This window comes from Nelusetta ayraudi, unplaced genomic scaffold, assembly GCF_046127955.1.
Source record: "Nelusetta ayraudi isolate G7.1 ecotype Tasmania unplaced genomic scaffold, CSIRO-AGI_Nayr_v1 ptg000006l, whole genome shotgun sequence".
NCBI classification, from domain to species: Eukaryota; Metazoa; Chordata; class Actinopteri; order Tetraodontiformes; family Monacanthidae; genus Nelusetta; species Nelusetta ayraudi.
Genome location: NW_027466056.1, coordinates 6,943,827 through 6,970,669, shown reverse-complemented (window position 1 = coordinate 6,970,669; position 26,843 = coordinate 6,943,827). Strand labels below are relative to the sequence as shown.

General features: G+C 45.7%; 2 protein-coding genes across 3 annotated transcripts in view; one reads left to right on the top strand and one right to left on the bottom strand.

The window, feature by feature from the left end:
- LOC142882825 (gamma-glutamylaminecyclotransferase-like) overlaps positions 1-26,843 on the top strand; it is a 301,358-nt gene that overhangs the window by 21,832 nt on the left and 252,683 nt on the right. The gene's annotated exons all lie outside the window — the stretch shown is intronic.
- ncam2 (neural cell adhesion molecule 2) overlaps positions 1-26,843 on the bottom strand; it is a 181,692-nt gene that overhangs the window by 12,636 nt on the left and 142,213 nt on the right. For both annotated transcript variants that reach the window (XM_076017504.1, XM_076017505.1), the window contains exons 10-15: positions 23,565-23,752; positions 22,461-22,557; positions 20,005-20,178; positions 17,871-17,990; positions 15,964-16,085; positions 12,168-12,342 (exon numbers count right to left, since the gene is read on the bottom strand). In XM_076017504.1, coding sequence (XP_075873619.1) covers positions 12,168-12,342; positions 15,964-16,085; positions 17,871-17,990; positions 20,005-20,178; positions 22,461-22,557; positions 23,565-23,752 — 876 coding nt within the window. The remainder of the gene's footprint in view (positions 1-12,167; positions 12,343-15,963; positions 16,086-17,870; positions 17,991-20,004; positions 20,179-22,460; positions 22,558-23,564; positions 23,753-26,843) is intronic.

Sequence of the window (26,843 nt, the reverse complement as noted above, 5' to 3'; positions counted from 1 at the left end):
TCTTACATGGACAAAGTAAAAACTGAGTTTGAAATCAGAATATAAAATCACCATTTTCTTCAGCACATGTGCTTTACCTAAATGTAAAAACAATGTAAACGAAATGTTCTAAATACAAACGCATCAACTGCTTTTTTAATGTAAATAATATTTATTTTACGTGACCCTGTGCTTCCAATTCTGAAATAATTGACTGACGACATTGCCTCTGTGGCATTTATGGTGTGGATGGCATGCGATGAACACAGAAACACAACTCCTTCAAAAAACAAACTAAAAGTTACCTCTGAAACTACAACTCCCCGGGCAGGTTAAGCAAATGTCAAAATAAAAGCACATTAAAATGTCATTTCAAAAATAAGAGCACATATCACAAATCAAACATATGCCTCAAAGGCAACACAATTATTTTGGATGAACAATGTAGTCACGATGATGCATCCTGTCATAGGAAAAGCAGCTGTATTTTTTTTTTTTCAGTCCAGTTTTCAGTCCAAAATGGACAATAATGGAGTGTGGTTTAGCTCCCCCCCCCCCCCACTTTGTTCAGTTTTTGGTTGGTAGGACAACAGAGGGCGCAATCCAATCAAAGTCAACAAATGAGGAGAATATCGGAGGACAGAGTTCAGGTGCCACCACTGATGGGATCAGTGGGGCCGAATTCAGGACTCTGTCACACTCCTCCAGCCTGAGGCCACGGTGGAGGTCACTTCAGGTCACTGCCGTGGATTCCCAAGACCGTCGGTTTCCTTGGCGAGACGCCTATTTAAACGGATTTACCTTAAAAACAACTCATTAAAAATGCTGCCGAACTCCCCCCCCCCCCCCACACACACACACACACAAATCGATATTTTCTCAGCGCCTCAGGGGCCACGCTGCTCTCCCATCTCACCTCACCTTTCTGGACGGTTTTATCCGAGTTCATTTGGCCGAGAATCGGAATCAGAGGCGGTAAACAACACCTCCCCCGCCAGCGTCCACAATATTCCGGGCGGAGAGACAAAGCGAATACTAATCCACTGGTTAAGCCGAGCCGATCGAGGCTTCAGCGCGGTGGCTCCGGGGGAACTTTGGTATCTGTGTTTACAACCTCCACCAGCCCCACCACCCCCGTCCTCCACTCCTGCGCCTCAATAAAGCCGGTGACTGCTGCGCCGTACCCTTGACACCGCAAATAATAGAGCGCTTGTGATAATTTTGGCCATAATCATTATCACATTATGTTCCAAACAAGCCTTGCGGAACAAAGCTAGAAAAAAAATAAAATAAAAAGAAAAAAAGCTTCCTTTCCTGTTTCAAATTGAGGCTTCTTCCTATTGGCTGGTATGAAACGAGGCTTACTATTGGTCAGCGGACATTGAGGTGTCCTATTGGCTGGTTCAAGTCAAGGCTTCCTATTGATCAATGCAAATTGAGGCATCCCAATGACTAAATTGAGGCTTCCTTTTGGCTGTATTGAATCCAGGCTTCCTACTGGCTCATATGAATCTAGACTTCCTACTGGCTGTTTTAAAATCAAGACCTCCTATTTACAAGGCTTACTATGGGTCAATGCAAATTGAGGCTTCCTGTTGGCGACTTCAAATTGAGATTTTCTATTAGCTCGTATAAACTGAAGCTTTCTATTGTCTGTTTAAAGTCAAAACGTCCTATTGGCGCGTATGAAACAAGGCTTTCTATTGGCTGTTTCAAATTGAGGGTTCCTATTGGCTCACACAAAATATGCCAAAACTTACACACAAATGCTTTTTCTCCCCCCCTGACAAAACACGTTAAGACAAACCAGCAATCAGCAAAGTGTGTTTAATGGAACACGGCTTCCTTTTAGACTCGCAAAATGGACAAAAAGGTGAAGAAAGCCGTCGCTCCGAGTCTGAATCGTTCCCTTTTTTTTTTGTTTGGTTGTTGTTTTTCTCCAAAATCGCCAAATGATTTTCACCTGCAGACTAAACTCAGAGCACTTCAAGCTGGAGTGTTTTTGTGCAGATTTTAACAGAGCGTTTGAAAAATGTCAAGAAGGAAAAAAACAAACAAACAAACAAAAAGAAAACACTGCGAGTTAGTGGCGAACCGTCTCTTAACGAAAGGAAAACGTCTCGAGCCATGCGGTTCATTTGAGAAGTGATTGTTCCCGAGTGACAAAAACAAACAAAAACAGATTTCTTTCCCCGCCGCGACGAAAACTCAGAACGAGGAACCCGAGGTTTCCGCGTGAATGAAATGGAAACTTAAAGTGCTACGAGGAAAAGAGCTCCGATGTCGCCGCTCGGCGCGCCCCGGGATTTATTTTATTCATTTATTTATTTTTTTTTTTTGGCGCCGCCTCATTATCCTGCGAAGCCAAAAACAAGATGCCTTCCTGCGCGAGACAACTCGGGAATCTCTGCGCGCGAGGAATTAAGGCGTGACGAGCGGCTTAACTTTAAATTTAATAAACAGAGATGAAACGCAGACGAGGAGGGGGAGGGGAAGCGCGTGGCCCCGAGTCAAATTGTTTTTCGAGTTTTGCTGCCAAGGTGCCTTCCAGCGACAGAGAGAGAGAGAGAGAGAGAGAGAGAGAGAGAGAGAGAGAGTGGAGGGGGGTGAAAAAAAAGAAGAAAACAACGGAGGAGATATTATGTTTGTGCGCAACGTGTTAACTTTGGCAGTGTGGAGAAGAGCGCCGGGGAACGTTCCCGCTGTCACCCATGGCTGTCTTTGATTTTAGGGGGTAAAGAGAGGGGAGGCGGGAGGGATGGCTTGATTAAATAAATGCGCGGAGAGGCAGGCGACTGCCAGGAAATGAAATAACATTCTTTTTTGTTAGAGAGTCGAGCGGTAGAAGAGGCATTGTCCCTGCTGCTGACTCAGCTGGTTGACTGACCTGGCGGAGCAACTTTCAAATACGGGAGGATGTTGCAGTGCCTGTTTGTTTTATCTTATAATAGGTCTCTAATAATCGTATTATCTTATAATTATGAGAAGGGCCGGGTACCGAACGTCGGTACATGGCCGGGTACCGAACGTCGGTACATGGCCTGGTACCGAACGTCGGTACATTTGAAGCACGGACCGAAAGGATCCGATCCTGTCGAATGTTGAAAAAATGATCAGGTGGCAGGTGACAAATTCCAACATCGAAGAAAGTAAATCTTCTCGTTTTTGTGTGTCAAGATCTCAGTCCTTGTAATTGGCTTTCAAGTTGTAGAGCCGTGAACTGAAGACACTGACAAACTCAGATTGTATGTTAGAGTGAATATTAGCATCATGCCATCCAAGTATAAAGTGTGTCCCCACTTCATTGAAGTGGATCAAAATAATAATAATAATAAAAAAAAAAAAATCAACGTCTGTGCTGAGGACGTAGCAGCAAAAGACAGGAATACAACAAACTGGATTTAAGGGAAATCCTCATCTGAGTCCCTGCTTGAATGGAAAATAAAAAGTTTTGTGTATTGTAATTAGAATGCAATTTTTGTTGTTCTTCAAACTGGTTTTAAAACATCTGCTATCAAAGAAAAGTATTGTTCTGGAACTGTTGTACTGAGAGACATTTTGAACGGTACCTGGCCCTAATGCCGGTACTCTGCTGCATTATCGCTCCCTGCCTCCTGCTCTGCTGCTGGAGGTTCATCCCGGCAACAAACAGCCGCTGACACTCGAAACTCTTTCCCCCGCTTCGGTATTCAGCACTCTGGAGAGCAATAAATCTGACCTTCATTGCCAATTCCAACACGTCGCGGGGTGGGGGGGTGGGTTGTGGAGGGGGTTGGTACCTCCCCCCGTGCCTCCGGTGTGAGCAAATGCTGTCACGTCTCTGGGAGGCGTCGACTGTCGATGCCGCCGATAAAGTTTGTCTTGAGCCTTTCGATTGCGCTGCGAAAATGTGACTGAAACGCGCTGACGGATGTCGGAGTCTTTCTGTTTCCGTTTTCCGTCTTTCCGCCCGACCCCACATTCAATTTTGCCACACTGGTTGCTCTTGTTTTGTTTCATTTGTTTTTCACGGGAGCCGCTGTGCATTCGTGGCGCTAAACGCAGCTGTACGCTAACAAAGCGTAATTGGGTTGAGGGGAGGAGGGGGATCAGCTGGCCGACAAACCACAGACGCAATTACTTTCGCCCGTTGCCACGCGCCATTACTCCCTGTTTGGCGACCATTGCTGGTCAATCTACACCGTAAATTGGCGTTTTTCGGCGTGTTAAGTGGCTCATGTAATATTGAAACGGCTTATTTATTTGCCCCCGGGGCGTCGCGTCGCGCTACCTGCGAGTCGGATTGATGCGGTGGGCACGGTGGTGCGCTGACGCTGTTGGTGGTGATTAAAGAGTGAAAAAAATGGTGGGGTGAGCGGGCGGCACTCGGGGTGGGGGTGGGGTGGGGGGGTTCAGGGGTGTCGACAAAATGGGGTTGGCCCGCGTTGCCGTAGCAAGCGAGGCCTTCGGGAAGGAGCCACAAGACGAGTGTTTCCAATAAAGTCGAGTCTCCGCGTCTCCGCCGCATGGAAGTAATTTAATATTCTCAAAGCGGGAGCTCCGTGTTTGCCCACTTTTCATTTACGAGCTCCACCACCGGCTCCAGCAGGCATTTGTTCTTCCTTATCACCAGAGTGGGGTGTTTTTTTTGGGGGGGGCGCGGGATTGTTTTTTTTGTTTCTTTTCCAGGCGACACTTTGTGGAAACAACTAATTTGTTTGAGTTTTCACAAAGTCCCCCCTCCCCGATTCCTGAAGACACAGCAGTCATTAATTCTTGTTTCCCTGCTCTGTTAACCCTTTTACCCGCTCCGTCCTGATCGCCCGCTGATGTATGGGCTCATTAGCTGTTTCATCCCATTTGCCGCCGATCCAAAATGTTTGCGCGGCACCCGCAGCGATTCATACACATCGCGATTTGACAACGTGCAGACCATTAGCTGTGACTGACCGTCCTCCGATTGGATTTTCGGCTGGGGGAAAGCGACTCGATTAATGACGACCGGAGTCATGGATCAAGGACGGTGGCAGCTGCTAATCTGCCGGAACGTCACTGTCTCTGGGCGCGAGTGAGGGGGCTGCTTACTTCAGAAGAAATACGAGCGCGGTGAAAGACCTCATAGTCAAACACTACGGCGGACAGGGCGAGGCTTTTCCTGTCCATAAAAAACTCAATGAGCCAGAGTTGGGATGAACAACCGAAGGACATAACCGTTCCGCGCAGCACAATAAGTAAGACCTGGAGTCTATGAAGACTCCAAACACTATTGGGTCGTACCCTTCCACATAAGCCCTCCGGGGTTCAGGGGGATTTATCCACCACAGCCGTCGCACAAAGTGGGAGCTCCACTCAGCGTGCCACGCGACCCCCGCTATTAGCCTCTAAGAGGGTCCAAATGCCACGCGTAAACGATAGACATCAAGATTAACGGCGGAGAGTGCGGCGGAACAAGGACCGACCTCGCCCTCGTGTGGATGGAACACCGTGATAGAGATCAGGGACACTGTGGATAAAAACAAACAAAAGCCTGCCCGACGAGGAAGGAGGAGGAAGATACCGAGGGTGGATTTACTTCTGTGGTTGGAGAGCTATAGATCTTAAAAATCCATCGCGATCAATCAATCAAGCTGGCTTGGCCCTTTACTTCTTCACTTAGGGACTGAATGAATGATTCCATCCGCAATCCCATGGATGCAGCAATCATTAGGCCTTATAGACCTATATACTAAAAGATCCAGGGTCCTCTATCGGACCTCTATGCTGTTTATTGGAACAAACAGCAATTTTGTGCTTACTCACCATATAATGGGTCGGGCTGAGTATTAATTCACAAATTTTCCATACAGTGCCAATTTTGGCCACTTGGTTTCCATACCGGTTCCTGAACAATACTTTTACTTGACACCAGAGGTTGTAAAACCAACAAGAAAAATAACAAAAAGACATTGCTGTTACAATACAAAACTTACATTTTCCATGTTACTGGTGATTCAAATCAGGATTTCCCGAAAATACAGTTCAGGTGTATTCCCGTCCTCTGCCGCATCATTTTTGGAACAGATATTGCATTTTGCTTTATTTTGATTCACCTCGGCATGCCTTTAGATCACGCCTCTGTAATGTGATAGCTAATCTTCAGCGACTTTAGGTCTTGACACACGTATGCCAAATGATTACTGGCTCGCAGACGCTAAAGTTTACTGATTTGGATATTCTGAATTTGGCAGCGAAGGGTGATTAATCTTTCGATATGAGATCGGATCGGGGTATTTTGGTCGGTGCTACAAATGTGTCGAAGTTCGGTCTCTGGGCGTAGTTATGTGGAAGCACCACAGTGCAGCAGCAGCAGGACAGCCGTGGTGGTGGTGGGACATGTCCAGCATTGGAATCAGCGCAAACATTAGGAATTGCGGGGACCTTGACGGTGCAAATGGGAGTGGATCGCAGAAAGACGGCCTGGTAGAATTTGAATGTGGTCAAGCCTGGTACCTTTCACGGTCAAAGCAAATGAGACATCAATACTTGATGTGCACTTCACCTTAAATAAACCAGAGTCACCTGAGCAAAGCGCCGCCAACCCCTTGCTCTTCTTTTGCTTTTGCCCATTTGCTTAAGTTAACATCTCTTTCTGTGTGTCCCCTGGTTGGGCCGTCCTTCAAGTGGCGGAGTGTTGACTCTCAGCAGTGCTCTGGTGCGGAGCAGGTGTTCAACAAGGTATCACCGGCACACTCTGCCGGCTGCCGCTCGGCATATTAAGAGATGGCCGCTCTTGCTCGGATGATGCATCTGTTCCGGACGCGAGTCGAGTGACCCGTTGAATATTAATGGATGCGTTTGAGTTTCGTTTTTTTTTTTGTATTTTTCTTTTCAAATTTGGAATCAAACAATTTTGCCAACCCCACCAACCAGCTGCATCCACCAGGATAATGAGAAAAACTCGACGAGCGGTGACAGAAACTTGACAGCTGTGGTGGAAAATCCTGAAAAAATCTCAAATTTGTTTTTTTTCCTCTCTTTCCCTGCCACAGACAGACAACAGACAAAAAAAAAAATTAGAAAAAAAATTCAGGACTTGACTAAGTTAAAAAGAGGGAGTATGGTTGAATTACATGAGATAGAGAGTGCCATATGTTTGTAATTTTGTCGTTTTTTTATTTCCTTCCCTTGTTTTTCTTTTATGTCAGTTTGCTTGCGTCATTTAAGATGTTGCAACTACATTAAGAAAAAAATTCTCTATAAAAAAAGTCAAGTGAAAAAAAGCTGTCGGTTTGTTCGGTGAGAGTCATTTTCCCAAACGGAGTGAATCTAAGCGGTGTTTTGTTTCAAAGCCGTAGGATCCCGGGAGGCGCTGTTGCTCAGCGGGAGGTGAGGGGTGGGAAATATTTACATTGTGGAAGGTAATTCAGGCTGGGTGCTCAACACGCTGCCTCGGAGGAGGCAATCCTTTCATCTCAGCGGGATTATCCACGGCCAAATTAATGGGCGAGTGAGTAAACATGTAAACATCGGTGCACATCTTGTTTCCTATTATTAAAGGCTTTCACCTTGACTCCAGTTGCATGATAAGGATGGCAACGTGTGTGTGTGTGTGTGTGTGTGTGTGTGTGTGTGTGTGTGTGTGTGTGTCGCAAAATCTGTTTTAATCCCTCAACATGTTTTTTTTTTCTTAAAAATGGGATTATTATTTTTTTCTTTTTACTTTCGGATAATTGGCTCACTTCCTAGCGTGATATTTCCGAAGCATCTAAAAAAAAAAAAATGTGGTAATGTACTCGTTGGAATGATAATAAAAATAAGACAGACCGTTTTTTTTTGGTTTTTTTTTTGGAACAGCTCTTTGTAAAATTGTTCTGATGCCAGTCAGCTGGGAAACAGATGCTTGTTTCTTTGTCGCATTTCATTTAATTCCTGGAATATTGAGGCATCTCATATCTTTTATATTCTATATCTTACTTTCTATTTACTTATTCGAGGGTGCTGTACCCCAACATCTCTACTTTTGTGCGCTAAATTTCTGGTCGCCCCTCAAAATCTCGTCACGCGAGCGTTACGACGCGACACGGTCAAAGACTTTGAATCTTGAATCGCTGCGGTTGTTCGATTCGATGTGACATTTTCACCATTGGTCGACCTTGGCCTTCGCACCCGACACGAGCTGCAATTACCCCGCCGCTGCTTCTTTCACACTTTTTCCAAATTAATTTTATAATTAATTGTGATGCAACAGAACGGCAACAGTTTACCGCAACGACGCGCTTGACCTTTTAGACGCGTTGTAAAATGTGATGAATTCATCCCTATCACCCCATGGGATGGACGTGTTTAATTTGAGCTTAATGAGCACAGTTACAACCAATAATGTCGTGGGGCGCTGTGTCCTTTGGGGAGGGCCGATGCAACACGAAAAGGGTTGGAAGTTTCTTCTGCGTGACCTTTTCACCACTCATCGGGGTATTGGCCGTTGTGTTGCATCTCGCTGCAAACTTTAGCCGGGAAATCCTCGGAATACGTTTTCAGGGGGAGGGAGGGGGAGCTGCCGAGTGCAGCGAGTGACGACGGCAAAAAAAAAACCCTCGTCATAAAACCTCTTTATAAAAGTGTAACGGCTCCCACTCTGAAAATTTACGGGGCCGCTTGATTAATGTAACGGGCTGGCGTAAAAAAAAAGGCTTGTTTCCCGTTCCGACGGGCCGGACTCACTTCCAGGAAAAGTTTCTGGGACGGGAGGGGTGAGAAATGGGGGTGGGGTTGCTTGGCAGATTATTCCTTCCAGTGCTTCCGTGAGATTATCGAAAACTGAAATAAAAATCCAATGGCTCTCCTGCGAGCCGTGATTGGCGGTGGAAAACGATTAATAGCATTTTCCAATTCACGACTGAACGTGGCCAATGCACCGGAAGCAAACACGGTGGATCTCTGCTCCACCGCGTTAAATATTCTGCCCACTTAATGACTGGGAGTCTGAAATGATAAAATCCGAAGCTCTTACTTTCAAGAGGATTAAAAAAAAAAAAAAAATAAATAAAAAAAAATCTGTGTTTGTGTGCTGGCCCCCAGCGAGCGTGCTGGTATTTGGAATGAAAAACGAGCCACACTGGGCACACAGAGGCATCCGGGGCGCCTAGTGCAGAATTGCAAAACAGGAGACGTGGGAGAAGTGAAGGAGGACGAGGAGGAAGAGGAAGAGGAGGAGGAAGGGGTGGGGGGGGTTGGGGGGTGAAGGTGAAGAGAAAAAGAAAGTTGCAACGTGGGTGTACGGCAGAGAGGCGAAGGCGAATTCTACATTCTCCACTTTGTTACAGAGCGATACTACAGACAGACTGAATGACCGCAACTATCGGCCGACTGACTGACTGACTGACTGACTGACTGACTGACTGACTGACTGACGACTCCGAGGGTTCGAAGGTGCGGAAACACGGAAGGCAATTACTGAGGGAGAGTTTTCCAGTTACATGATCCCAGGAATCACCAAGAGGCATGACAGCCAACTTATACCATGAGATACTCTTTTCTCAGAGTTTAGCACTATCTACATCTAGATGTGTGTGTGTGTGTGTATATATACACACATATATATACATATATATATATATATATATATATATATATGTATATACATATACAGAGTCAGACAAAATAATCAAAATAATGCATACACACATCAGTAGAAGAAAAACTTGGATAAATATTTCATTACCAAATTTATTCAGATATCAGGAGATGAAAACAATTTGTCCAAGTACTTCTATAAATATAGATGTTGTACCATGTTTTCCCCACAGGTGCTGTTACCCTCATGAATGTAGCATCAACGTGTGTTGAGGGAACACACCAGCAGTAGTTCACCGTACACATAAATGTCTCAAAGCCAGTGGCCACAACTTTCAGCACCTCTTGGAATTGTAGAGGTCAAAGGTGACTTCTATTAATCTCGTGATGTCTGAATGAATTTGGTAATGAAATATTTTTTCAAGTTTTTCTTTTCCAGATGTGTGCGCACATTATTTTTGCTGACTTGGATATATACAATCTGAAATGTTTTTAAATGTGAATTCACGCTGACTGACGTGTGCCAAAAAGTCAACATTTCCACCTACGGCCTCGAGAGGGACCTCTAGGCGGAGTTGCTCAGGAGCAAAGAACTTAATGCACTCGGTGGTGTTGTCGGGAACTTGGTGAACTTGCTGAACTTGCTGAGCGCTAACTTGCTGGGCGCTAACTTGCTGAGCGCTAAATTGCTTTTCACGCTTTTCATCAATTAAACCCAATCAGCCTGCCAGGTGTCTTCTTTATGCTATTGTGCATCTGAATAAGTGTTCATGCGTCACGTTAACTTAACAGAGATCTATTCATCCCGGTGTTCTGTGCGCCATTGTGTCGTTGAATAACTTGCCTTCGCACATGAAACGTCCATCCTTGGTCTTGGATTTAGAGAATACATTTAGAAAAAAAAGCAACTCGGAGTCCAGTGCGATTTACATTATGTGTTTCTTTTTTTTATATTCCCTCTTCATGATGAATGATTGAGTGATGCGACTGGATATAGAGTACACTATAGATTGTCTTGAAGCAAAAAGTTGAGAGAAAAGGGAGCCAAAGCCTGGAAGCTTTGGCTTGACAAGCTAGCGGCGCAAAGACCTGATCGAACTAAACTTTCACAAAAAGGGAAGGAGAAGGAGAAGAAGAAGAAGAAGAAGAAGAAGAAGAAACTTTCCAAGGAGCCTCCTGCACTTAAGAGGCCTTTCAGCGAATTGCGGCGGCACAAAGAAAAAGGCGGGCGCCCCATTTCTCCTCGACCACGCCGGCCCCCCCCATTCTGCTCTCCGCGGCTCTGAGCCCCCCGATCCCTTTATCTGTCGCTCCTGTCTTGTCTTTTTATTCTTTTTTTTCTCCCATCCTCCTTATCACCGCCTCGCCCGGCCGCCACCGCCGCTCCTTTCTGCGGCTGCCAGAGGGCTCGGAGACGCTTCTCGACAGTGAAAGAGGGGGAAAAAAAGCAGAGGAAAATCTGTAAAAAAAAAAAAAAAAAAAGAATAAAAAGAAATGTGCGAGTGTGCTTTCTTGTGCAGCGATGATGTGCAGATGCTGAAGGAATCACCAGTGACACCAACTTGATTGCAAAGGAATAGTTTGTTGTAAGGAAAACAGTCTAGTGTCCGTCAGCTACCTGGGCCACCTCTCCAAGCCAATGTGAGCATCTCCAAAGTTGCAGCCGCTCCAGTCACTTCATATATGTATATAAGATCTGTAGGGTGGTTCCTCTCATACATCTACAAATAATGCTCTAATGCTCTAAACTAATCAGGCCCAGGTAATAAAACCAATCTGATAAGGGATCAAAGCATGACTTGCTCCTTGGGCTGCAGCACTTCTGGGTTGGGATCAACAAATGGTCCTCACCTGATGTGCCATGATATCAAAAGGCCAGAGGTCATAAACTGCGTGACCCCGTGGTGTAGTTAGTCTACGTGATACGCAGGTATTCGCCGCATAACCATTGATTTGATTTGAGTGTTTTTGTAACTATTTGTATTGTTTTTTATTTATTTATTTGTTGTACTGTTTTTAGTGCTGCAACAGTGTAGTTTTCCAATTTGGGGTCAACAAAGTACATCTATCTATCTATCTATCTATCTATCTATCTATCTATCTATCTATCTATCCATCTATCACCACTAAAAAAGATTCAGAATTACTGTAAAAACACTGTTTTTTTTTTTGACACAACCTTCACTTTCCCATTTAATTAGAGATTAGCACTTAACAAACGTGTCTTGTGACTGCTGCTGTTCATCAGTTAATTAAAGTCCGGCTGTAAATGACTGCTACATATCTTGTGTTGCTTACAACGCATTTCCATTTAGACAGGACATAATCAGTCTTTCACGTGGCTGCTGGATACTTAATGCATTACTGAGCATGGTGGCGGTTGTTGTTTTGTGTTGTTTTCAAGTGGCTGTGGCCGGACAGATGTGTACACGGCTGGGAGTGGGAAAGAAAGAAAATAAATAAATCAGAGTAAAGTCACTAGAATAAAGAGGACCACGCCCCTGGCGTGACCTGAGCAGGTTCCCCTCTCTCCACGTCAGGGGTCCTTCCATCCTCGCCTTTAGGATTCACCTTAGCTTTCTACCCACACAGACCTCGCGTACATGAAGTCAGGCACACAATGCAGCACGGACGGACAGACGCGGGGCTCCTCTCACCTGTGATGTTGGGCTTCTGCGGCATGAAGAACTGGTAGAAGGCCGGCTCTGACAGGCCCTTCACGTTGCGCGCCGTGATCTCCACCTCATAGCGCGTGTTCCACTGCAGCGGCTGCAGCAGGGCGAAGTCGTTGGCGCCCGGCACCAGCTTGGTCATCCACTGCTCCTCCTTGTCCTGGTTGGTGGAGTGGGGAGGGGTGAAGGGGGTGAGGGGGGAGAGAATCTGCTTTAATTCGCTTCTAAAGCCGTTGGAGCCGAGAAGCCGAAGTCGTCTTTAATCACATGAAACGACGTCTGACTCTCTCTGTTTCTGCGTGTCTATGTGTGTGTGTGCGTGTATGTGTGTGCGTGTATGTTGTTGCTAATCTGGCCGATTCGGAGGGTGGGGGGTGAAGGGGGTGGGCTTCAGAGGCGGCGCCCACACAGACGGCTCAGTTAAAACACAAAGGCTAAGCCTCCGTTTTCTTGGTTTTTTCTTCTTCTTCATTCCCGCCGGGTACACACGAGTTGCTGTACTCGTCTGCATCCGTCTGTTCTCTTTCTCCTCCACCCCCACCCATTATTTCCCACTTTCATTCCGCGCGCCTGGCCTGGCCGACCAAGCCGATGCTCGAAAGAACGAAAAGGGGAGGTGGGGTTGGAGCGGAGCGCCTCGTCTCTACCCCTGCTTTTATCCTCCAGCCACTGCGGCTTTCGGAGGCGGTGCATTCGCTGGAAAAATAAGTCGAGGCAAGTCACCGCGAGCGACTCGACTGAGGATGCCTTCGCACCCACTGAAGGGTTCGAAAAACCCACCATTTTCTTAACCGCTCCTTGCAGACAGACTCGTATCCAAAGACGTTGGCGAGTCTGGTAGCTGGAACAGCTGGAAAAAGACTAAGAATAGCTGCAGTACCAATGCAAGGCCTTGTGTGGCGCTGTGAGAGCGCTCTCTGAAACTGAGGTAATGTTTGCACAAGGAAGGCATTTTTTGAAGCTGACAATTTTAGACAAAGTCGTAACCAAAAATGTTAGCTCGTCTAGACCAGGAATGCGCGAACTATGGCCCGGGAGCCACACGCAGCCAGTGAAGCTTTTAAATCCTGCCTGTTGAACCTGAACAAACGATATTTACAGTCACTAAGCAAGAAAATAGCTGTATTTCATCAACATTTTCAATGTTTTAAGAGTCATTTCAATAAAGAGCTAAACACTGTGGGGCATCAAAGACACGGATTTTGTTGTAACTTTGCTTTTGTTAATTTTTAATTGATATTAAAGCACGTTTTCTACGTTTCCTCTGATATAGTTCTTTCTTCTATGAGGTGGCTCAACAAAAGACTCCATCCATCTGCTGCTGCTCCGCCCCCCTCTGTCAAATTGTACAAGCAATTATGGCCTCACCAGTCAAAAGGTTTGCCTGTGCGCGACAGAATAATTGAAAACGACGACACAAAAAGGCTGCAGTACTTATCCCAGGCCTTGTGTGGCGCTGTGAGAGCACTCCTTGAAAAAAAACTAAAATCTGGTCAACTGAGACTATGACATCATTGTTTAAAAAAACCCAAAAACCACACATACAAAAAAACAAATGAGCAATGGGCGTTCTCAAGGGCAGTTTTCAAACATTGCCACTCTGGAAATCTGGATTTTAAAAAAATGTGCGGTTGCGATTTCTGAAAACTAATCTTCACCGTTCTGCAGTGAAACCTCGTGTCCCTCTCAAGTGTTGAGACACTTAACGTGCGTGCATAGGAAGTTGACCAGAAAGCTGTTTGCGAGCTCTGATTGGTTCATTCCACGTCCTCTTTTCGCTTCCGACTGCTGCGTTATTTAACATGCAGTCACTTCCCGCAGCGGGAAGGGAGAGAAAAGCAGTTACGTGGTCACACTAGTGTTTTATTATTATTATTATTATTATTTTCTTTTTTGAGGTACTCATAATCCACTTCGTCCAGCCGAGGGTTCCTGGACAAACGCCCGCCTGCCTTATCTGGTGACTTCAAGCTGCTTTCTGCCTCCGCCGAACAATAAAAATCAACAACTTAAGCGGTTGAGTGCGCTTGCTTGCGCATTCCTGGTCTAGACGAAGGGACAGTGGTAAAAAAAAGCAAGCAAAAGGAGGTAAAACAGGTTCTCAGCCGGAGTATTTTTTCAGTTCGCCACTCAGCTCGGCGCCATCGACAGGAACCTATTAAGCTGGTGAGTCGCGCTCGCTCGCCAGCTCGCTCAGAGCGGTTTGGATAGATTCCCGATGTCACATCCACAGATCGCCATTGTGTCCGGCAACAAAAGGCGGGGTCGATGCGTTTAGACTGTTTTGGAGTCCCTTTTATGTGAGACAAAAAGCAAAAAAAAAGAAAATGAAAAAGCAAAAAAAAAAAAAAAAAAAAACTCCGACTCAGAGAGGGAGGCAGAGACGAAAGAAAAACAGACCTTGAATGGGACAAGTGGCGTTTTGTTAAGGCAGCGGAATCCGGCTTCAACTTACTCCGGAAAAGAATATTGAATAAAAAATAAAATTAACATTCCAAATGTTTGAGAAAATCGTCCATCCCTTCTTCTTCCACTTGCCGCCTTTTCCCCCGCTGGTCCACTTGTGGAAATCAGTCCCTTTTCACGTCAGGAATTCGCAAACTTGAATCCAGGTGGGAATCCAGTTTTGTATTCAGGGTCGAATTCCGGGATTGGGAAGCGGCAAACTCCGACTCTGCGGGCGGGGCGGCGGGACAATGGATAAAACATGATTTCGCCCCCAGGGTGAGAGGACGAATCCCTCCGTGTTCTTCCTTCCACGGTCTTCTTTTCAAACATTCCCACTCTGGAAAGCTGGTGTGTGCGGTGGGAATTTCTATTGTTTGCACTGAAAACCTCTTCTTTGTGTGAACTGAAATTTAAATGTGAACTAAAATAAAAAAAATGAATGATGAGTAAAATCATCCCTTCCTTCTCCTTCCACTCGCTCCTCTTCTCAGCTGGTCCACTTGTGGAAATCAGTCCGTCCACAGACTTTCTGTTGGGGAAACATCTGGGATGTGTCGGGCCTTAATCCCGCTAGAGGAGATCATCGCTCCCTCTGGATTTTGCTCACATTGGAAATGTATGGGAAGCATCCGAAGGGGTAAAAAAAAAACTGTTGTCGCCAAGTTAGACGTGAATGAATCTCAAGAAAAGTTCCTGTGTGTTATTTGGCCTGATTTACAATATAAAACATACTGCCAGTAAATACATTAATAAAAGTGTATAGTTGCAGTACAATGAAAGTAATTTGGTTTTCCGACCCATAGAACGGTTCTTATTTATATATAAGAATATACATTACACTATGTATAGCACCACCATATTTCTAAGGAAGCCTGGTGTGGACAGTGCAGCTTGTCTGACAGCGCATTTCGTAATTAGGGTGAAAGCTCCATCCTCAAAGAAACCAATGAAGAAGAGGGTTGGCGAGGTTTCGATCCAAGGTTTGTGCACGCAGGCCACCGTAGTTCACTGGCAAGCTTGAGAGAGGGAGGGTGAGATTGTGAGCACTGCAATCTAAAATGTAACCACTTGTTGTTGTTTCTTCTTCAAAATCTCCAAATATTACACACTTAACATTGAGCGGAAGGGCTGGATACGGAAGAACGCGCGTGTGGAAAGTGCATTCTGCGGGAACGCGTCAAGACGGACGCATGGAAATGATGTTGAAAAAGACTTTAGCTATCCAGCCGCAGTGAGAGGCTAGTTAAAAGGAAATGTTATGATGTAGCACGTTTGCGAGGAAGAAGAATCTTGGAGTTTTTTTGGCGCCGGCTTGCAAAAAAAACACGCTCACCGTTTTGTACTTGACGATGTACTCCACGATGGGCATCCCGCCATCATCCTGCTTGACCAGGCCCAGTCGGAAGGCCTTGCCCACTCCTCTCTGGCCGTGAACCGCGGGTGGACTGGGCTCTCCTGAGGGGAGACAGGAGCAGGGGCGGAGGTGGGAAAACAATGCATCTATAAGTGCGTGTGTGTGTGTGTGTGTGTGTGTGTGTGTGTGTGTGTCCTCTGGGAGAAGCAGCGTGAGTGTGTGTGCATTGGCAGCGAGGGGAGCAGGTGGCAAAGTGAGATACGAGATAAGAACGCTGCATGAGCAGCGAGGCCCCTTTTAGACTGAATTAAATCCATATTAGCCATAACTAATGTTAACTGGAGCTTCTTCTTCTTATTCACCGTATTTCGCTAATTGCCCCCCCACCCCCTCCCCCGCATTACCTCCCCCTTCCTCATCGTCACCGCCGCTGCGTTTCGATTAATGGAGGGGAATGCGAGTGAGATTTATTCCCCTCCCGCTGTGCCGATTGCCAGAAGGTATAAAATACCAATCATAAAGTTTTGACGCGCCATATAATTTTTTTTTTTTTTTTTTAACTGCGTCTGCGTTTTTTTTTTGCATCCAGACACAGAATTTGACAGGATCTATTTCTGGCTCCAATAAGCTGGATGTTTTCCAAATGTTGGCGCGCCTGGGTTTCATCAACACGGTGGAAGGAAAAGCAAAGAACGAAAGAAATCTCATTATAATAAGTTGTGTTTGCAGTAACACACACTGCTTGGAAAAGCCGTATACCCCATAGGTGAATGTGACATGGGCTTTCTGTATGTTATCGCCATTACTTGTGTGTTTCCACTTGTGACGTCTTATAAACGTTAGCGGCGGCGGCCAGCATTAGCAGCATCTTTGCTAAATGGGTGGATGATGTTAGACAATTAGTTTGTGATGAAGCCTGTCAGCGAGCTTAGTGATTGCTTATGGACATAGGTTGAAGTAGAGAAATAGGGAGAGGCTAGTATTTGCTATTATTAACTGGGTACTCAGCGTTACTTCTGATAGCAAATATTTTTCTGAACTTAACTTCAGCAGACAAGACAAGCTATCAAGAAATCTTTATTTAAATATGTTTTCATTTGTTGAACATCTAAATGACTACTTTACAGTAAGCGAATGATAGCTTCCATGTTTGAACACTTCATCCATCCATTCATCTTCTCTACCCGCTTATTCCGATTCAGGGTCACGGGGGTCTGCTGGAGCCCCTCCCAGCTGTCTTAGGGCGAAGGCAGGGGGACACCCTGGACAAGTGGCCAGTTCATCGCAGGGCCACATAGAAACAGACAACCATTTACACTCACATGCACACCTACAGACAATTTAAAGTGTTCAATTGACCTCACATGCATGTTTCTGGAGTGTGGGAGGAAGCCGGAGAACCCGGAGAGAACCCACGCAGACACAGGGAGAACATGCAAACTCCACACAGAAAGGCCCCAGGCCCGGGCCCCGGAATCGAACCCACAACCTCCTTGCTGTGAGGCGGCAGCGCTGCTAACCACTGCGCCACCGTGTCGCCTTGTTTGAACACTTATTATGCCCAAACCCAATATGAGCAACATGTATTGCAAAGTTTCACTGTAACTTTGTGACGTGAATAAAAGCTTAATTCATTCATTCTTTTATTTGTTTGTTCTTACATTCACCGTATAGCAGCAAACAGGGTATTCTTCATACAGTAGAGGCTTATGTATTTTGCATTCCTTCTTCTTGCAATACGGCATGAAGTATTCCCACTCAAAACCATTAAAAATAAATAAATCACTATCACTAAGACTTCCAGTCAGCTCTGCAGGATTTTTCTGTATGTGGTCATCAGATCAAATGAAAAAATGTTCAAGAGAGGTGGAGGCGGTGGAACTCACGGATGGGCAGCGTCTGGAAGTTCTTGGCGTGGCTGAACTCGCCCTGGCCCTTCCCGTTGACGGCGGCTACCCGCACCTCGTACGTCGTGTTGGGCTCCAGCCCCGTCAGCACCACCGTCGCTGCACACACAGGGCAGATATCGGGTTAGATAGCCAGCGGCAGTGGTGACACCTGGTGGACTGGAGCTGATTAGATTGGTTAGACACGGGGGTCTGTGTGGGGTTTTGCTTCCTGGTTTGGCTCATTTTAAAGAGCTGGGTGTGCAGGATTTGGCGCCATCTACTGGCCAGAGAGCATACTGCGATGGAGTGTTCAGGTTTTCTGATGTCTTTGTGATGCTCGATGCAATGTCCCAGTATAACCTTGATCACCTTTACAACGTTTCCTCCTCATAGTACCGAGGGTTCTCACAGAAATATTATACTACAATACGATAGTCCACAACCAGGTCCTGGGTATGAGTGCGGATTTCCTAATATCACAGGCCATTTACGACAAGATCATTGTAATTATACAGGCAGTAAAATGATTGCGACTCAATTTACGCTCTTGAATATTGAATAAAGCGCCATCAGCGAAGTTTGAAACCCCCGCAGTCTATTTGCACGGCGTTCCAAATTCAGAAGGCCAATAAGCCCCCTTGTGAAAGTTGCGGCGCAGATTACATACTCCAGGCTCTGAGAGGTTTCCACGGCACCCGCAGCCGGAAACAAATTCTGCAATTTGCAATTTGCAGAGTTTCTTTTCTCGGCTATAAGCGGACATTTCAATTTGGGCCGAAAGCATCGGAATGAAACGAGTCCAGTCGCCTCGTTAAAAATCTGCAGTTGTGTGTGTCTGTGTGTCTCATACCAGTTTGGAACTGGCCCAGCTCCCAGTTTCAGGACTTTAGGTCGTAGAAAATGCACTGAGCTTGGAGATCTGCGGCCGTACAATTGAATTAATCGCTGCGCGCATGTCCTTTGCTCCTCTTTCCAGTTTAAACGGTGTATTTTCACATCCCTGTATTGTAATTGTGGCGGAAATGAAGGATATTAGGGTCATGTCCTAAGCATTTTTCAGGACCGTCGGTCCTTTCTTGAATATTATTTTTTCCGACAAAGCAGCCTTCACACTCCTCTCTAAGCGCCGACAGGCTCCACAAATCAATTTTTGAGTCACCCTACACAAAAAAAAGAGAAAGTGGAATGGGTCCTTTAAACCATCGCGCACGATGGGAGAAGAGACTGAAGTCACGAGAGCTCGTGTGAAACGGTGTCTCGTGACTGTTTGTCGACCGACAAACGGCGGAAGGTGGGGTGACGCCAATGCCGCAATAAATAGGAACAGGGAGGGAGCGTTCAGAAACTAATTTGCAGATAAAGGGGGCAGAGACATGTAAGCAAATAATTAGGCACTTGCTGCTGTACAAAATAAAGGAAACAATAATTAGAGAGCTTAATGCTCCATTATATATTCAAGCTAGTTCATTTTCTTTGACAGCTGCAAAAGCAAAAAACGTTTCGTCGAGCAAAACAAATGAATTCTGACTATTTGATTTGCTGTCTCTACGACGTCAAAAGCAAAGTGAAAACCTCAAACGAAACCGCAACGTCGCGGGTAGCCAGTGTCAAGTGATGTAAAAACCAGTCTCTCATTTCTGAGCAAATGGCTCCTTTCATGTGTTTGTCGAGGACCGACGTGTGTGAGTGAACAGCGGGTAGAATCTCTGTTGTGCAAGCAGGGGTCCGAACACATCTACGAGCACAAAGCTGGAGTTTGTCTGTTCGTCCTTCCATCCACCCACACACACATTAACCCACCCACCCACCCATCCATGCATCCATCCATGCATCCATCCATCCACTGTAATACCCATCCACACTAGGACCCACCCATCCATCCATCCGCCCACCCATCAACCCAACCCATCCACCCACACACCCAATAAGGACTACCTACCTATCCACCCGCCTATTCATCCACCCACCCAACCCATCCACCCCCACACCAATCCACCCACACACCCAATAAAATCTACCTACACATCCCCCCCACCAACCCCCACACACCTAACTCACCCACCCACGCACCCATCCATCCACCCACTCACTCATCCACCCAAACTCAACACAGTAAGTCGACTCCACTCACTCTGAACGCTGTGCGACCGGACGTCCCGCCAGTCCTGCGAGCCCACCTCCTTGTACTGGACCAGGTAGTAGCTGATGGGCACACCGCCGTGCGAGTCGGGCTTCATGAAGGTGACAGTGGCCAGGCGCTGGGAGACGGCCGACAGGCGCACTGAGTACGGGTTGGAGGGCACGTCTGGGAGAAGGCAGCAGAAGGTTTGGATGCTCACTTAAAATGCATTGCAACAGGAAAAGCGCACTTGTGGGTAGTGCATATTTTGCAATGCTTTAGGCGTGAGTGCAGATCAGTCGAGGTTCAAAGGGCAGAAAATATGTTTTGTCAAAGGGTCCGACAACCTTGTGCATCTTGAATTCACTACTATGTTGGGAGAGGCCGGCAAGAGCGAGGGTGGGCTGAAATAATGAGGCGGGTTCGGCTCTCTTGGTGATTGGAAACCAATCTTTCAGCCCCCGAAAATGAGGCTCCAGCAGCAACAACTTGGTAAAACAAAAACAAAAAAAGTTTGGCACACAACCTGGGAAACTTGGGGAAACTTTCAAACAAACAACACTGGCATGCCAGTTAAAAAGCCCTTCACTGTATAAAATTTAATCCTCATATCGACTGCCTTTGTTGGGTAATAAGGCGTTATGTCCGAAACGTTTCTTCAGGAACAAATCCAGACTTACTGGTGAGCAAATCTTTAAACCTCCTTTAATCTCTGCATGAATAGTTTAATCCCAGCCACGGTCAAACGCGCACTACCGCTTCGCTGTGGGTATAACATTTTTTTGGGGGGGGTGAATTTGTGCATTTGAAATGCCGAGCGGACAAGAAAACATCTTGGAGGAGTGCGTGCAAAAAAAAACGTAATCATCAGTTACTTTTTGGGCGCATCACACAACGAAATGAACCCAGCATGGACCCTTTCAAAGTCACTACGTTTGCAGATGACACCCAGCAGATGCTTTTTAAGACATTCCGACCTATGCAGTTGCGTAGTGCAAACCCTGGTGGCGCGGGCTCTGAATTCCATTTATTGCTTTTGTTTTTCTTGTTAAGTGCTATTAATATAGACGCAATTCAGTCTATACGCCTTTTTAAATGTACAATAATAAAGCAACATGCCCATTAGCATTACTTCTATTGAGTGACTCAGTCAGTTGAAAGAAGATGTAGTTGAGGAAAGAAGTTGCTTGACTGCCAGACTGAACGAGTCACAGGGTTTGCTTCATTCTTCCAAATTTAGGAATTTGCTCTCTCTAAACAGATTCATATCTCACGGGCGTGAAAGGAAAATATTCGTTTTATTCTGATGTTTTAAAGTTCAAATTGGTGAATCAAAATTAAAGTGAACATTTACACAGATGAAACAATGAAAACCACAAACCAAAGAATGGTCGCGCTTCATGAACGTTTCGACCCGATTGCGCCGCTGCTCCCAGGTCTGAATTCAGGCTTCCGAGTTAACGGACGTGCGGTGCCATTAACGTGTCCACGGGTTTACGCTTCACCCTTGAACGCTGGTTTTGACAGGCCCCTTGCTGCCCGCTCTCTGATGGACGCCGCTGTGTTTAAAAGGTTGCCCGACGCCACACACTCTTCTTAAAAGGCCATTGTTGGAGCTAATGAAATGCCGCCTGGATCAAAATAAATGACTTCCCCTGACTGACAAATAATTACAGTGTGAGCTCGTCAGCCATCGTCGCGCTGGGCGTTTAAAGGAAACATACCTTGACAGAGCATGTGATTAAGGAGAACAACATCCATGGTGGCCTCCTGCCAAGCCAGCAGCACAATTGCTGGGCACTAATATGCATTAAAAAAAGCAGAATTTGACTCTCTTCGAACCCTCGCTAAACAAATTTTGGAGCCAGCCAAGAAGTAGTTTGCGTTTTCTTGTTTCTTTATTCTTCACTTTAACAACAGCGGCACAGTGTTACTTCGCCGCGTGCACGGCTGGCTTGGACTCATGCAGTCTTTCATTGCCCGAGTGATCGTTAGCCCTTTAGGCTGTCCTCTACCGCACGTTTTTTGCGCGAGTGCACTTTTGTGTCGGAACGGCCTCAGAAACACATCGTTTCCCCGCATTAGGTCAGCTTTTTTTTCCCCTTCTGCCCGATGCTTTCCTCTGCAGCCCGGGCAATTCAATCTGCACTAAAGATAATTGGACGACACTATTGTGTATCGGCCCCGCACTACCGTAAATTAGGGGGTACTTCAGGAAAAGGCAATGGGTGGGCCGAAGGTAAATCAGACCACTGCTATTTGAGATTAGGCCAGGCTGAATAACGGGCCGGCAGTTGTGGTGGTGGGATTTCTCTCGCTGTAAATTGCAAATGAGGCCATTACCGTTAGCCCTAGCTCCAGCAGCGGAACGGTTACCCGCAATTTCTTGGAGGCGTGGGCCTCCTGACTTGACACGTTCACAAGTGGGGAGTCAAAATAAAACACACCAGTCCTGCCCGCGGACTCACCTGCCTGGGCCAGAATGAACTCCTGGTATCGAATCCCGATGTTGTTCCTGGCCGTGCAGTTGTAGCGGCCGAAGTCCCGGTCCGACATGGGGGTTACCTGGAACCCCAGAGAGATTGAATGACCTGAAAACCACTCGGCCTGTTAAACTTTCAAGACCCCAAGATCTATTGATGTCTGAGGCATTTTTGTATTTTTGTAATTGTTCATGTCTGTTGCCGTCCTTCTTCCTTTCTTTCTTTTTCGTTCAGAGCATAATCGTAGTTGAACTCTGCCCGATGTTCTAACTGTTCCAAGGTTTATGTATAACAATGTTAAAAACAAACAGAAAACCTCTGATATTGATATGAGAATATCTGTGGACACTGAGAAGAAAAATCCCTGAGGTTTTCTTTTCGATCATTATCATTTTTTAAATGATTTCTTCTCTCTTATCCTTTGTGCCGGTAAGTCATAAAGCAGACGAGAGAATGTGATAAAATAAAATTGAAATACACAAATAAATTAAAGAAAAGAAACAAAAATTTAGAAACGGAAACAATCTGGATCTGCGTTGCAGATTTCCAGTGATAGGTAGATAGAGTGAGAGTAAGAGAGAGTGAGACTGAGAGAGAGAGGAGAGAGAGTTCACCTCAGGCAACTCTAGACAAGATAAATCACGGTAAAGGCCTGATTACGAAGACGGTCGACATGAGGCTGTGTTCGTAATCGCTTCATTATGGCCTGTTGGGCGTCCAGTGAAGAGGAACATAGTGCTGCAATGACGATGCAGCAGATAAAACACCGTATTTAAAGCAGGAAAAATCTACAAATTCAATTCAGACACTCCTGGCCATCCGTTGCCCTCCCCCACCCCCCAAAACCCCAACCTCAACAACCACTGCCAACGGTGGAGTGTACCATCTTTGACTTCTATGAGATTTTACTGCCGTTGCTTTGTTGTTTCCACAAACAGCAGGTTCGCGAAACTTAATAATCCGATGTCGAGCAGCGCGGATAAAAGATTAAAAAAGAATAATAAGGAAAAAAAAGCCACAGAGAGCGTGAAAAACAATTCAAAATTCGGAATCTTTCCGCTACTGAGTCACCCGCTGGACTGGACCCACCTCCAACACTGACTTTCCCGGGACCGTGTGCACCCGGGTGTTGGCGGTGGCCTCGGCTGAGATGGTGAAGCGCTCCCTCTTCCACAGCATGGTGGCGGGCGGGTTGGACATGACGTCGCAGCTGATGTTGACCGGGTTCCCCTCCCACGAGTAGTAGATGGTTTGGTTGGTCATGAACTTGGGTATGTCTGCGGGGGGACACATGGGTCGACGTCAGCACCGGCCAAAGAACCCGACTTTTTAATGACACCTCGGGAAATACTGGTGCAAAACTCACTAGGTTAGATTTGCAAAAAACACAGTGTTGAGGTTCAAGCAGGTTTACAAGAGATACGAGCATATTGCGGCTACACTGGAACCCTTGACTGAGACTCTGCAAAAATGTAGAGGGGATTCTGGCAAAGAGAACAGGATACATTTCTGTTGAATTTGGAGATTTTTTTTGTCCCACTGGGCAATCAAAGATCATGTTGGTTACTCTTGGACCCAAGTACCACACTGAAGTAATGCGAGAACTACGAGAGTCCGACTACTCCAACAATTCAAAGCCAAGTTGCACTTGATTTGGACCGCAGTACTGCTGGGTACCAAAATTGTACCAACATTTTCTGATATGATGCCAGTTCCAGAACGATAGACAGTACTCTTTCTGATACCAGATGTTTTAAAACCAATTTGAAACAAAACTAAAATACATTGCCATTACTGCACCCAAGTTTTATTTTCGCATTTTAATGGCGAATTCAAATAAGAATTTCCACCAAGCAAAGTTAGTTGTTTTCCCATCCGTGACCCAAATGTTTCATTTTCCTATATTTTGATCCACCTCAATGAAGTGGAGTCACACTTTCTTTGACTTCTTTGGCATGACAGTACAGTAATCGTTGCAAATGTGAACGCCAATTGCCAAAAAACAACTTTAGATCTTGATGACGGTGACTGACACAATTAACTTTTAGATATTTGATCAGATTGGGGTTCTACAAATGTACCAAAGATGAAAATCCAGCTCTACTGAACAGACCAAAATTAATATAGATAAATAAAGAATAAAAATAGATAAATAAAAAAACACAAAGAAATAAATAAATGCAATTTTTAAGACGAAATCTAGTCTCAAGACCATTCTACCACCTGAGGAAACTGAATTAAAGCTACCCGGCCTCTGGCATCAAGCAGGCGAGACTTAAAGTTCGCTGGTGTAAACGGACGTTTGTTAGTTAGTTTGTTTGTTTGTTGGCCGGGGCCAAATTGGAGGGGCGGTAATGGACGGTGGCGCATTTCTCTTTGGGCCCAGTCAGCGCCGCCTCAGTCAGGGAGGCATTACGCTTGTTTTATGCCCGTTTGCGGGATTCCATTAAAGAGATTGATGCCCAGCTCCCTGTCACAGGCGAGGACGCGTTATCCCCCCGCAGGCTGCGCCGACTTAGTAAATGAGTTCATTAGTCGGGTGGCGGCGGTGGCGGTGGCGCTCGGCCTCGCCGCACTCAGACTAACAGCCCGTGTCGCTCGGCAGAGTGGGAGTCAGCTGCGGCACCGGAGGGGAGAAAGGAAAAGAAGAAAGACAGCAAGGAAAAAACAGCAGCAGCAGCAGCAGCAGCAGCAGCAGCAGCAGCAGCAGCAGCAGCAGCAGCAGCAGCAGCAGCCGGTTGAAGTCACTACCTCCCTCCAGGAATTTTAGCGGGTGTCACCTGGTGACTGGTGGTAGAAAATCAAGGACCCCCCGAGCCAAACAAAAAGGTGAGGACCAAATGAGAATTTGTTATAGTACAAAAAAAGCATTATCAAAAGACTTTTTATGGAGAAGAAAATTATTATTATTATTATTATTATTATTATTATTATTATTATTATTATCATTATTATTGTTACATTTTTGTACCACATTAAAAAAAAAAAAAACTAGGGCGGTGCAAACTTTCTGACTGGAGCAGATGGATGGAGTGTTTTGGTGACCCACCTCATAGGAGAAAAAAAATATATCATGAGATATGTCGAAAACGTGTTTTAATGTCGATTGGAAACGAGCCAAAGCAAAGTTACAACAAAATATCTGTCTTTGAAGCCCCACCGTATTTAAATCACTCTAAAAAAAATGGATGAAATACAGCCATTCAATGACTTTTTTACTGTTCACATAATTTATTCAAGTTGAGTGGTATATATGTATATATGTATATATATATACATATACATATATATATATACACATATATATATATGTATATGTATATTTAAAATCCTTCACTTCCTGGAGGGTTTGTTGCTGAGATTGGTGACATGAAGGTGACGTCAAATCTGTTTTTACGCTTCGCCCCTCCCCTCCCTCCCCTCCCCGTGAGCGAGACTTTTCAAGAATTACGCTGCACAAATTTTCCGCGCGGGATCCTGAAGCGAGGAGTCGCCGCGGTCAGGGGAGGAGAAAATTGCTTTCCCGCCCGACAACAGAGATATAGTCTTCATTTTCGGCGCAGCTCTCTGAATATATTTGTTTGCCTGCACCTCGCTCTTTTATTGTTCCTCTGGCGCTTTCTAGCCGGATTAAAAAAAATAAATAAATACAGGAGGAGAAGAAGAAGGAGAAGGAGGAAGAGGAGAGGGGGAAAAAAAAAAAAAACCCTTCCAATTGGTCTTGTAGGAGCAGCGGAGTTTCTTCTGCTCTCATAATGAATCTAATCATTTCCGAGGCCGAAATGGAGATCTTTGTTTCACAGCTCATTAGGCAGCGGATAAGCTGCCCCCAAACGACCCCCAAACAACCGGCTGAGAGGGATGGGTGAGCTCGTCGCGGCCCAGACCCGAAACAAAAAACAAAACAAAAAAAAAGGAAGGAAAAAAAATAAAACAACAATAAAAAAAAAAAAAAGGGTAAAAAGACCTCTCGCTAATTAACCCTCCTGTAGGCCTTCCAGGCAGAAGCTGTTCAGAATAATATAAAGATGTTATAAGAGCGGCCGTGGCTGCAGCACGAGTTGTTAGAAAGGCTGAACTCTCGAACTCAGAAACCGAGCCGGGGGCTTTTCATTCGTTTTCCATTTCTGATTTCAGCACATGGATGCTTTTTTTTTTTCTTTTTTTCCTTTCTCTTAACAGATCTAAGAGAACCAACAGGAACCGAGGACCAAAGTGCATCCTCGCAGGTACATCGCGGCAAGAGCAGGCGCAAGTAGCCTCATTCTCCCATCATGCCTCTGTGGAGGTCACGTGAGGCGTCAGGCGGGACAGAATCAGCCAATCAGGATGAGCCGAGACGCTGGCGCTCTTTTTACGGGGATTTTC